The 13,897-nt window shown below is 41.2% G+C and overlaps 1 protein-coding gene across 17 annotated transcripts in view; it reads left to right on the top strand.

Moving 5' to 3' along the window:
* The window catches only part of otofa (otoferlin a), an 84,162-nt gene that overhangs the window by 15,011 nt on the left and 55,254 nt on the right, over positions 1–13,897 (top strand). For all 17 annotated transcript variants that reach the window (XM_070987838.1, XM_070987844.1, XM_070987842.1 and 14 more), the window contains exon 2: positions 2,240–2,298. In XM_070987838.1, the coding sequence (XP_070843939.1) occupies positions 2,240–2,298 (59 nt within the window). The remainder of the gene's footprint in view (positions 1–2,239; positions 2,299–13,897) is intronic.

Below are 13,897 nucleotides of genomic sequence, written 5' to 3'. Positions count from 1 at the left end.
ACACCAGTGGAAGAGGCTCAGCCTGTCCTGACGGTGATCATAGACTAGCTTGCCAACCCCAGCAATGAGCCAAGTCTGTGATTCATATTTTACCAGTTCTACAGAATCTAATTATTGCTCATCTCCATCCTTTCTACTCCATGGATCCACCATCCACCAACGGCTCCCAGCATGGCCATTTCCTGAAGCCAACAGCAGCGTGATGGCCAGACACGGGAGGTAACTCCAGAGTTGTTGGAGAATCACTAAGCTTGTCTATTAGGTGCAAGAGGCATCACTTGGGTTCATTTTCATTGGCCTATGGCTATATTGAGTCTCAAACTGAGTATTTTTGCTGCCTGGGATCCTGAAGAAGCTTTTTTGTTGAGATGACAGTTGTGTTTAGAAAAATTCTGTCCCTTGGACAAATCGATTTGATGACCCCTGCACTAGAGCTTGCCACTTTCAGCCCAGCTCTCCTCTTGTGTCATCTACTATTTATCAGACCTCTCAACATCCACGCTGCTGCTTGTGTAGTTTGTCACCTTTTTAACTCAAAATCTTCAATATTCAGCGGACTGAAACAGAGCTTTGTGCAGTGTACTGTGTCCTACATACATCATTTAATTTCCTTTTTGTCACTGTGGCACGCTGAAACTCTTCTGTTTACATCCTCTGCTGGAGCAGGCATTTGCTATTTTCAACTGTGGTACCTATTTAGGACGTACACCATCTCTTGTTGGTCTCATAAATTGTTGAGGAAATAAGACTAAATTAAATCTCAGTACGGAACAAGATGAGATCCTCAGATGCGAACACACAGACTCTGATTACACCCTGAGCATTAAGGCAGGATCACAAAAGGCTTTCTGCTTTTGTATTCTAGTTAAATTTTATGCTCCGTAGGTCCAGGTAAAAGTGAAGAATACCTAAAAAAGCACCTTTGTACCCCCTACTTGTGTTAGCATGAGTCTTTCATAATGTTCACTCTTCTGTCCCTGCTCAAAGCAAAAATGTACTCTCCATCCCTTTTCTTTCCTCCACCACAGGTCGATTATTTCTCCACGTTCTGCTCTCAGTGTCGTTATTTCTCACTGTTTCCACCCAAGGCCAAAAGGCAACGTGATTAGCAGAATGTTGTTTTAGTTTGGTGTGGAGCACCTTACATAAGTTTCACGTGATCTGCTTTTCCAAACCCACGTCCCTTGATGATAACACCGGCATGACAGTGTTTTCATTGCCTCAGTTTTGAATAATGTAGAAGGAATTCTGTCTCTCTCCCTCTCTGACATTTTAGTGGTGTTTATTTTCTAAAATTGACTTCAAAGGATGCGGTTGTAGAGACTGGGGAGTGATAGGGAAGAGAGATGGGAGCACTTGTTAAAGCGATTATGGAGTTAAAATGGGCTTATTGCATTGGTAAAATTATACTGACAAAGTTGTATGAAGCATAATATATTTTGATAGATTTTACGTCTTTTTTCCTATCAAAACTCTGAGATTGTTTGCTCTGTGAATGTGGGAAAATATACCTTCAACACAGATGCAGATAAAAATACATCTGAGTTATTTGATTTATTTCTGTTCAAACTCATTATTGCAACCATGCGTACACCCTGTGCGTGTATAAATATATACATACTGTGTGAATGTTTGTCAGTACACATCTGCTGTCCACACGCACCCAAACAAACCTCAGCGCCCACACAAAGCCTCAGATACACAAAGCAAACTACCCTACAATGCACAGCTCGCACAGCAGTCCGGCACCATTCATTAGCATCACAAAGCTACCAGGTGAACTCAGGCTGTAACACGCGTGAGTGAGTCTGCTTACTGTCCAGTGAATGGCTCTCAGCCCCATGTTTAGCCTTGAATACACACTGCACCAAGACGTAATTGTTTTCAGAATCATTCAAGGAGACCATGTGGAAATTCTGTTGTCTTTAATCTCACTTCTTTCGTTTTGTTTCAGTTCTGCTGAAGTGTTTTTCTCTCTGTCTGCTCCTCTGTTTTTATCCTATCGTGAGTCATATTCTTGCATTTAATTGTGTGTCTCCTGTGGCTCCACACAGGCTGTGTCATTAGTGTGTTTTTCAGGTACTTGAGGTGATAATTTGTCTTTTCACTGGTCTTTAATGTGACACACGCAAACAGTTTTGAGTCAGTAATGGGAGGATGTTACTGTTGTTGAATTTCACATGTACAATAATTGCAATGTCACTATTTAACAATTTATCTTTTCCTCCTCACCTTCCAGGTCTTCCCTTCTACAGCCGTGTGGCAGAGAACTGTGAGGAGGTGGCCCACTTTAATGAGGTGGGTGTCTTTATTTCCTCTGTCATACACTAACCCACCTAGATAATGACCAATCAGCAATTACCTCTTAACTGAATAGAAACCGCAACCTTCCAGTCTCTGCTGCAGATAGCAAGACTGCAGGTTTTGTTAATGAAGCTGTCTGTGAGTCAATAACTGTAGACATTAAGTAGGTAATTGGGTCATTTTTTCTTTAATGTGTACCTGTTCTTAGATTTAAGTAACAACATTAGTGCAACTCAAACTTAACAGTCTGTATTAGACATGAGTGAGTATAGGAAGATGTCACATTTCTGCCTACACAATCACTGTAACTGCTGGAAAGGAAGCACCTCTAAACTTGATTACTGTTAATGAATTTGTTTGAATGGCGCCTCCGAAAGCAGATTCCCACCTGTGTCAGTTCTGAGTATTTAATGACTAAGATTAGCTTCATGGGAATCACTTTATGGTAAAGCGATGTTAACATTAAGATGAAGAGTCCACTCTTCTATGATATGTAAATCTGCAAGCGCAACCACTATTTATGTCTGAATATACCTAAACCCAATGCCCTCTCTTGCCATGTTTAAGCTGAAAAATAATTAGTGCATCTGCCCTCTGATTCGGATCTCCTCCAAAAGTAATGGTAATTTTTTTCTGTAATATTGCTGCAGGACAAACAAACCAACAAACCAGGCTGAAAACATAACCTCCTTGTCCTTCTTGACCGCAAAATGTGTTCACAAGTTTGCTGCAGGGTTTTTTATGAATCACATATACATTTAATATCAGCAGCATGTGGCTAAAGGGTGAAGTATAAAAACACATTTTACACAATTGTGTTCATTATTACATGAATGTTGTTATGTGTTGTCTGTTTATTCTATGAACTGTAACACATGTGAATATTGTCCAGCTGCTGTTCACGTTTAAAGAGATCTCGTTCTGCATCTCCGCTGAGGATGCATCCATTTTGACACTATCCCAGCATGCATTGTGTTAAAAGCAGGGTACGTCTTGGACAGGTCACCACAAACAAACAAATTCGCCTTCACATTCACGTCTAAGAGCAATTTAGCTCACTTTAAAGCACATTCTTAGTCTCTGGCTCAGTACATATAGGGTGCACTATTGCCCGCTTTGGCACTTAACATTGCAAGGTGCGAAATCATCCAATATAGATGTAATGGGAAACTGGGCTGCACAGAGACACACACAAACCCAGGTCCTTCATGCTGTGAAGCGTCTCATTACCCAATTAATGTTCAAACCCAAAATCTTACTGATCCTCCCTTGCAAATGGTCGATGTCCTGCCAACTGTCTCCTAATGGTCCTCTCCTGCTCACTGATGGCCTATCAGGGACTGAGAGGCGAGGCAGAGGTAGTGGCGTCCACCCATGCATGACATTGAACACTTGCTCTGTTGTAATTAAACTGCACAATCCACACTCCACTGCAGTAGTGAGGATGAGCTGGTACCCTAGATATCTCTTCTGCCAGAACTAGAAGTTCGTTTAAGCTGAAAAAGAAAGTTTGCTGGATATGAAGTTTACTTGAGGTCCAGGAAATTACTAAAAAATATGAGGCCTTCAGGACTTAAAGGATTTCACTGAAGCCCCTCTAGTCCTGGCTGGTCAGCCTCTTTTGAATATAGGTGCTGAGAGACTCTTGGAAGTGTTCCCACTAGGATTCCTGCAGGCTCCTGTCACACTGAGGAAACCAATGTTATGTTGGATTCAAATGCAAAGAGTCATATAAGAGGGGGAAGGGTGGTGGGGGATTATGAAAGAGATGAGGGTTGAGGAATCAAGTGAGAAGTGTTGGAGGAAATCCACACAGAGTAGAAGCAAAAGAGACAGAGCAAAGGTAGGGGGATAAAGTCAGGGAATGAAATAAGAAAAACAAAAGAGTCTCAAACACATCAAATACCTTCCCAGAGGAGGTTTTACCAGAGTTTTTTTTCCCCTCTCCGAGCTGCTTGCTTTTACAAAGAAAAACATTTGCCCTTTGATGGGCTCACAACCAGAGTGCTGCTTCCTTTGCTGATAACCAGGGCTTTTGTTTTCAGTATAATCAGGAAAATGGCTAAATGACTGTACACATTCTGGCCCATGAATAGTCATACACACACACGCACACACTTACACACGTATGCGCACAGTCCTTGCTGAAAGAAGGTGTTGTTTTTGTCGCATTACGGGTGAAATGTTGGGGGAAAAAAAAGAAGATAAATCAGAGAAATATGTCAGAAATATTTATAATTGTGCGTTAAATTGTGCCTTAGGCCTGAAAGCAGTAACTGGTATGGAACTGAGTGTCTTGCACTGATATGTGATCTCTTGTGACAGCGTCACCCGATGCTCCCGTCTCAGTTCTGTATTGCTGGGGAGGTCGTTAGCATCACTCAGCATCAATAAAACGTCCATGCTTCCCATGGGACAACTTGTGCTTCCAGTAGTTCCTGAGTCTGTGTATATCTGTGGGTGTTGCATGCTGCTGGTGTCCAAGTTTACATGTACTGTTTCCCTAACCACCCCTTCTCCCTACAAGCACTTGAACTATTCCTCATCACATCCTCCTCATCTGACATCTTCATCTTCAGCACTGGAACTTTTGCATGGCTCAGTGAGCTCAGTCCAGCCCCTAGAGTTGAGGGCCATTAGCATAGCGTTGTGTGTCTTGTTGCTTTATGCATGGACTAGCAGGACGCCTTTGAACTAGTACGCGAATAGACTGGATGGGGAATCTGTATTCATTATTCATTCCATGGTGAGACTTGGCTTTTAGCTGCAGTACACCAGGGCTTCCCCTTCACTCGTTGGACATAACTGGAGCAAGGAACAGAAAACCCTGCAAGTAGTGTATGCGACCACGGGGTTCACTGAGTATGGCCCTTTAGATATAGCTACTGTGCATGTGCAAAAGTCAGAGAGAGAGAGGGTAAATCCAAGAACTTGACTCAGAATGTGTTTGTTTAATTCATAAACAAGATGTCAAGAGATTTGAACTATACAGACAAGGGGAAGGGGAATTATTATGCAAACATAATGAATGCAAAAACATTGCTTCTCCACTAGCTTCCATCTGCTGCAGCCTACAGTGTGCTAAGTGCACAGTCTGACTTTTTAATGAGAGTCTTGCAATTGTGCAGTGCCAAATTCTGAATCCCATGACTTTTTCATGGTTTCTTTTAGTCTCTTTTTTTTTAGGTTTAGGTTAATGTGTACATACTGTTTTCAACCCTGTCTCCCACAAATTACATTTGTATGCTATAGTGCCACATGGATTATGTATATATATATGTATATATCACCATAATGCAGAGGCATTGTGCATTTTTCTTCCTTGTCAAATCCCAGCTCCTACTTCACCCACAATGCAACTCGGGTTGGCAATTCTGGTGCGTTATGCTTGAAGCAGCTAATTTAGCCTCGAGCTGTTAGCCTCAAGGAAAGATGAGGAGCGGGCTACAGAGGTCTGCTAAGGTCGTCTTTCTGACTCCACACCCCCAGATTTCTTTCATTTTCAAACTTGTAGTCTTGAAGTCTGACATCACTTGAGGCAATTTATGAGACTTCACACAGCTCCCTGTGGAGCCAAAAAAAAGGGCTTTATAGAACTTTTTTACTTATGCAGTAATATTCCCCAAGACCTGTAAACACACTTTGATGTGTGAAGTCATAGGAGCCCCCCTTTAATGAGCATCTACCGGAAAATGTTTTCCCTACAATATCCACATGTAACATCTAAAGATGCAAACTTTTTGTTCAGGCAGCCCTTTAAGGTTAGGGGAACACCATGGTCTTGATTTAATATTAACATCAGCACCAAGTGGAAGCATGAGGCAAGGCGTGATTACTTCATTAACATGTTAACGAATGTTTCCCTACCTGTGAACAAAGTGCTCAACCATCCACCCCAAACATGCTCCATGTACCTTCCCTGCAGTACAAAAACATAGAATTGCCAACTAACATTATCCACTAAGTACAATTCCTGATAAAACCTAATGTGCAAAAGAAATCAATAGCATAGAAGTGGCTGTTTTAGTTGTTGTTCTGCCCATCAGCCCGATCAGGACTCTGAGGGTGTGCTGCAGCCAACCACAGAGAGAAGGAAGAGACCACGGTGAGGTCACTTCCACAAAACTTCCCTTGGTAATCAGGTTTCGGAAGTTAGTGTGCTCGAGTAAGGCATATCTGTTATATGAGAACATATCACTATCAGGGTGAGGTTTCTAAACTAATATAGTTGCACCTAATAGTACACGGTTCATGCTCAGTGAGCCACCAGAGTATAAATCACTTTTCAAACTTAACTCCATCCACCGCTGGAGGTTATATTTCAGCTGATGCTTTACTGACCACCAGTAAGGAGAAGCAGAGTTGCAGTCGCTTCTGAACTTGAGACGAGCTGGAATATTGCTGGCGCTAAAAATAGTATGAATTTCACCACTTTTTAAGATTCAGGGCTGCTCCAGGGAGGTGCTTTCCCATCTCTGAGTACACTGAATAAATGATGATCTGTGCAGAATATTTTCTTTGCCCACTTAGAGTTGGAGGGGAGCTGAAAGCGGAAATTCAAGCAGCCAAAATGAGCACAGTACAATCAGTTAGCGTACTCTTTGCATAGAGCCTAATTTTATTACTTCTTGCTTTTATTCTGGTTTTATACATTAGTGTTGTGGATTTAAAATGACAGAACAGGAGAATTAAACAAGAGTGGGGATGCACACACACAGATATATAACAATAATTTCTTTAGGGAAGGCTGTATTTTTAGTTTGTTGTGCAAACCCTTAGGAGAAGAAAAATATAGAATCACCCACTTGTCTTTTGTTGCTTCTGTGTGTGTTCATGTGCATCAGCTTGTAACTCCTCCGCTTTAAGGACTCCCTCTCAAGAGTGACACGGCACCAAGTGGAAAAAAAAATAAAAAAAATCAATGACACAAAGTAGAGCAATACACGGGAAAGCTCCTCACTGTTGAACATCTGACGATGTCAGAAGAAAACATGCTCAAAAACAGAAAACTGGGACAAATTCAAATGTTGATTGACTCAGTACATTTCTTGTCAAGTCAGTGTTCTGCAAATTGTATGTCAAGCACGGCTCAGTTTGTGGCAGCATGAGAGTCAGCAGCCATATTAGCATATCATGGCAAACCATCCAATAGTAGCTGAGATTTTGCCATTTAGATATGCAGCATTTACAGATGTATAGCTGTAAGTATTGTGGGGAACTGTACTGTATAGCAATGACAAGAAGGTAGTGCAGTACTACTAAACAATATATTACTGTAAACAGTAGCTCCACTTTTCACAATAACTGATTTTTGTCCTCCATAAATGTGTATTTTTAGTCAATAAAAACAGTTAATACGCTCCCAGCTTGGGCTTTTGTTTCCCATTTGTGACACAACATTTGGATAAATAGGCACCAGATGAACAGGAGGTAGAGCTCCTATTGTTGAAACTAAGTAAGAAAATATCAGTCGCAGCAGAAAAGTTTTTAATTGAGGGGTGAGTGTTATCTCCCAGCACAACGCTGTCTGTTTTCAAGGAGTTGTGGAGCAGCTTACTTGACAAATGCGTTGTTCATTATCTCTGCACCATCTGGTCTTTCACAGCAGAAACTGGAGAGCTAAGTGCAGTTCTAGTCGAGCTAAGCTTGAAACAAAATGAGATTTCATTGAATTAGCTGGCTATAGACTTTCATACCTGTCCGCACTGACACTCAGATGCAAGAGAGGAGGAAGAGTTTGATTCCATACTGAGATATCCACCATTTAGTTTAACAGTCTGATTTTATATGAAAGTAAGGTTCACCTTTTGATGGGTTCAAAACATATCCAAACATTTTCAGTAACTATTGTTGTACAGTGACTTTTAATGACAGTAACCAGAGCTTGTAGCTGTGACAGTTGTTGATAAATATACATTCTGGGTATATGAAAGATTCTGACTGGATTAATGTCAATATGTCTACACCCACGTTTGTTTTATTTGACACATATTCTACATTAAACTGCGTCAGACATTGGAGCATCCAGATAAAGTGACATCTGAGAAACAGAGCGGGGATGGAAATGAAAACAGGGATAGACAGTCCAATTGGAAAAAGTAAATTGAGACTGAGCTGGGCTGGTGGTGGTGGTGGGGAGGATGGGGTGGGCATGCAGCGATGTCAGTGAATTGGACAAGATCGAGTTTCTCAGCTGAACTGGCTATCAAGGATGCTGTTTCATCTAAACTGTCAGACACACATACACACTTAGTGTATGTGCTACAGTGGTGGAAGTGTTCAGATCCTTTACTCAATTAAAAATGTCAATACTACACCGTGAAAAAAACGCATTAAAGTTCAAAAGGTTTCTTAAGTGAAGGTGTGGTATGATAAGCAAAAGGACTCATTATGTGATGACGTTGCTCCTTTCAGTTATTCGTAAAAGGTTACTGAATGGGCCTACTGAGCTTTGCCTTGTTTCATATAAAGAGCCAAAAAACAGCTACAGAAAACAACCACACATAGACAAACAACAACTACAAAGAGACGAAAAAAGAATACAAAGACACAAAAAAATGTTGAAAAAGACAAAAAACGACTTTCAGCCAGGTTCTTGGCTACTATAAAATTGTCGCATACTGGGATTAATATACTGATCTATTAGCCTGTTTGTAGCATTTTAATGTTGTGGATGTTGTAGCTGGTTGAGGCTGAGCTCCTTTTTTCCTATTTCTCTGCAGTACTGTTGGGTAGTTTACAAGAGTGGATCAAGTAGAAAGTACCATATTTCCCTCTGACCTGTAGTGGAGTAGAGGTATAAAGTAACGGATATACCAAAGTAAAATTCAAGTGCCTCAGAAGTGTACTTCAGTGCAGTACTTTCTGCTACTTTCTTCCATTTTTGTTGGGCACAAAATGTGAACCACTTACAGCGTGATGTAATCCAATGGGAAAAACAAAACTACACTCCCAAAAAGTAACTTATTTTCAACAAAAATTGTAAATTCTCAACAAAAATTGGACTTTAAAGGTTTCCCAAAGTTTATATTTACTGCAGAGATTTTTGCATTTGAATATATTACCATAGATTACTTTGTAATCTACATCTGAACTAGGGATGCACACGGTTAACAGTTTAACCGTTAACCGATAACAGGAACGTTAACCGATTAATACTAACGGTCAATTTTCTTTTTTAGCTACGTAAGTCAATCAACTCATGGGGGCGTGTCGAGTTCGTAAGTTCGTGGCTATTACAACGGACCGCTGGACCGCGCTCACAACAGAGAGCTACGTGACAATTACGTCACTATATCGATGAGTACTGGAAAGTTAATTCTGCCGTCCTGTTAACGCAGAGCATGCCAGGTAGACACACAGCTGATAACCTCACAGCTAAACTGGTTGATGCAGTGGAGACGTGGGGGCTTAGTGGGAAAGTGTCCGCATGTGTCCACGACAACGCGTGCAACATCGTGGCAGCCAACTCTCCCGGACGGGTCAGCTGGGACTCGATCCCCTGTTTTGCACACCTGCATGCAAGGCACTGGAGGCCAAATACGACCAAATGCAACTTCCGAAGCACCATCTTATTGTGCGCAATTACGCACAAAACACACGTTACATTGAATATTATTTTTTTTTATCTCCAGACACGCCGCGGGTCGTCCAGGTTTACAGCAAAATGGTTCGGAATGAAGCCGCATCATCCAGATAAACATTGAGCTCCATCAGAACTGTTTAAAAATCTGATTTCAGAAGCGTGAATCAGAACACACAATTGAAGAAATCACCAGCGCGCTCGCTCTCGACATAATTTAAAAAGCAATAGGAGACGATTGAAGCCTACAGTACTGTTAATTATCTAAATCTTGTAGCTTTTTTTTTTTTTTACATTTTAGATGAGTAATCTAACTATTTTCCGTCATTGTAAATCTGCAGTTCGGACCGAACAGTGCTGAGTCAGTGACTCTCTGATTCCAACCTTTCCTTACATGGAAAGCCTTGTCGTAATGGTGGGACGTTTGTGTGTCGGAATAGCGGTATTTCGGGATGGTGATATGTCTAAATGGTGGTATGTCGGAATGGCAGTATGTCGGAATGACGGAATGTCGGAATGGCAGCATGTAAGGGCATTTAAATCTTATCGGTTAACGGTTATTAATCGTTAAAGGGCGTCGGTTAACGGTCATAAAAAAAATTAAAAATGTGCATCCCTAATCTGAACCAATTTGGATAGATATGTGACATGTTTACAAGAACGTGTGAAACTGAACGCATCAAATTGCATATTTTGTTTTAAATAGCTGAACTCAGGGCAGTTAAATGTGCTGAAGTATGTTTTTTTTTCCCCCAGTTGATGAATATCTGCAAAATGAGTGCCTCTGGGGTTACGTAATTAGGACCAAACTCACATTGGAGAAAAAGACCAAAAAAAAAACCCAAAACGTGATCATAAGAAGCAGAATAATGAGCGGTAATGTCAGGTTCCTGCATGTAGGCGAAGGTTGCAGCATTTAATAAATTACTGTTGCAGAGGTGGATTCTCTCTTGTGCTGTACATGACCATGAATACAGAGAAACCCTTATCTTACATTCTCACATTCCTAAATGCTATATACCATAAGCGTCTGGTAAAGCCTGCTATAATGAGAGGGTGGCTTATACTGCCTCTTTCAGCAGTCTGCCCACATTTCTTTTATCCTTTTAAGAACACATCTAAGCCTGCAAAGTGCAGAGGACTGCATCATCATATGATCACAGCAAGCCTTTAAACTCAAGACAAAAAACTACATGCTGCATAAAGAATGCTCTTGCTGTAAACATAACACATTTCTCCCGATCTTTGTAGTTAGAGAGCGTCAAAGACACAACATGTTCTTCATAATTAATCACAGAAGTGTTTTCATCCTCTGTGTCCATGGCAACAGTCATGAGCCATCAAAGGATGGTGAGCGGGGGAAACTGAGGACGGCCAGGTCATACACCCGCTCGCCACAATGCTACAGTGTGGGATCACTGCAGTAACAGCTGCTCTTCAGTGGAGCATTTAGCCCCTCTGATAGGCCACTGAGGCCTCAAGGCTTCCGGTTAGTGAGACCGTACCTGTCACTTTTAATGAGAGGCCTCACCCCGCCAATTAGTGTGCAGTGTAGAGGGTTAGAGGGGGAGATCTGGGAATAATAATGTGTGTTCAAAAAATAGAGGAGGATCTAAAATAAGACCAGTGTTGTTTTTCTATATCGGTCGAGTGGTGAATTCTTTATCCACACAATCTGTGATGTATTTCGATACAGCGAGTGAGACTGAATGTAGGCGCATTGCAGCAGCTTTACGTCAGTCAGTGTGTGAGGCGCAGTGACTGCTTGACAGGTTCAAGTCTGATCTGTGCAGAGCCACGAATGCTGCAAAACAGAGCAAGACACAAACACAGTAACTTCATGTTCTTGTTTAGTTTGTTTTGAGCTGCATTCAATGGAATCAGGCAGACGATCCGTTTGGTGGACGAGAGCAGGTCGGTAAAATTAGGTGAGGCCAGTAGAGAATACCGGCAAAAGTAATGCAAGGTAACGTTGCCATCCGAAGTTAAAATGTTTTCACTTTTTTCGCTGACCCACAGGACTCATGAAAAGTATCAGTTGTTACATTTACACCTCTTTCTCTTCCATCCCAAAAAAACAACCAGTTGTCATCATTTGTCACCAGCAGCCTCTATAGCCTGTTTGTCTCATGACTGTCATCTGACTTCTACTATAGTCACCCCATAAAGGTTTCATTGGGGTAACCATGGCAACTCTGAATCAAACATAATGACTATCCGTAAATTTCATCTGATGTGTTTCATGCAAGTGTCTGCAGCCGTACAGCAGACTGATGCAGCACAGTGTAGGCATTTGCCTCAATCATGTAATCATGCTGTTTATTCATGTCTGTTGTACCTAAATAAAGTAAATAGTTGAGCAACAGAAACTTGAGTGTGTCTGCCTGGGAAGCAGAGATAGTGAAAAATAATCATCTTACTTCTAAAGAACAAAAAAACAAAGAAGTCTGAGCTTTAAAATTTTTTCACTTTTTCAGAAAATAAGAAATATGCCGTAGGTGTATTGGAGAACAGCTTGGCTTGGCTTGACAAATGCGAATATTATGCAGCTTAGTGTTGCATAGCATCTGAAATTGCTTTCTTCTGAGAAAAACAGCAGCTTCTTAAGAATGCAGTAGTCAACGTTGGGAGGGTATCATCTCATTTTTGCAAGACAAATAACATTTGATTGTTTAGAACTACAGCTGAACCCTTTTCACCTAAATGAATTCTCTGCTCTCGTTTTATTTGTCTGCACTGTGTAGGTATTTAAACCACTGTAAGCACTTTCATCCGTCACAGTGCCTCTGAAGGCATTTAGGCAACAAAAACTGCTTACGCCTTCAGGTTGCAGATTTCTGCATGTGTGTTACTGTACAGATAAGTAGTCTTGGACCTTATAGCATAGAACGAAGAAATGCAAAGCACTGAGACTCGCGTATTGGAGTCAATATGTCTGTGAGTGGAAGCTTAAAGTTAGTAATATGTGATTGTGTGCGGAAAAGAGAAATTAAGACAGGGCACTGTGTACTGTACCTGCACCATGTGTTTGTATTGCCATTGCAGGCACAGATTAAATGACTGGTTTTCTCACTCTGGGGAAATTAATGTGGCTGCCCAGTGTCCCAGGTGTTGGATAAAGAAAACATAATCATGTTTGCAGTGGTGTGATTGTATCATCTGAGCTACAGTGTGTATCATGGTCTAGTATGTGTATACTTGGTGTCATATCCTCCATTAGCCGTGTGCGCTGTCATCCGTGCAACATTAACACCATGCTGGGGCCTCTTTCTCTTCCTCTCTCTCCGCTCTTCAAACACACCGGAGGAGATTTTGTTGGAAATGAGATGCGGTGCAGCGGTATTAGCCATAATCTCAGCCAACGACCATCACTCTTTAGGAGATTGCAAGCTGAATGTTGCCAGAGAAATGCAGCTAACCAAAAACCTACCAATTTAGATAACAAAAAATTACAATCAAATAGATTCATTGCACAGATGTTGGGTCCTATTCATCAGTATCACTTACTGTACTTACCCATGCAACCCAAACCAATACACAGCACAACACAGGTTTGAAACATTCAGATATCTTTTTTGGTCCATAAGAGGGCAAGCCAATAACATGAGAGATATACTGCTTGTATATTATTTATAAAAAACATGTCTACATACCCACAGATGCCTAAAAAAATCAGTAAAATAACATCCTACACCCGGTTGTTGAATTCTGCGCTTGTTTCAGCTTGACCTACATTTCATTTTCGATCAATGAAACTGACGTTGTGTGCAGAGTGTCCTGGATGATTTCAGTGGGAGAAATTCCAGTCGAATGTCATCTGTTTATGGACCCTATTTTTCCATGATTTTCTGTCCAAATGACTAATGGAGACAACAGTTATTGAGATTGGTCCAGTTTTGAGTTTTGAGTGCTGCAGCTGCCAAACAGGCTGCAATTGAATCCCTCTGGGCGTTTGGTCCTTGTATGTCCACTAAAAGTGCTTGTTTTCACCACTTACAGGCTCAGATATTC

Source organism: Chaetodon trifascialis, chromosome 19 (assembly GCF_039877785.1).
Source record: "Chaetodon trifascialis isolate fChaTrf1 chromosome 19, fChaTrf1.hap1, whole genome shotgun sequence".
In the NCBI taxonomy this organism is placed as follows: domain Eukaryota; kingdom Metazoa; phylum Chordata; class Actinopteri; order Chaetodontiformes; family Chaetodontidae; genus Chaetodon; species Chaetodon trifascialis.
The sequence above is the reverse complement of the archived record's forward strand: the minus strand, read 5'-3'. Positions and strand labels throughout refer to the sequence as shown.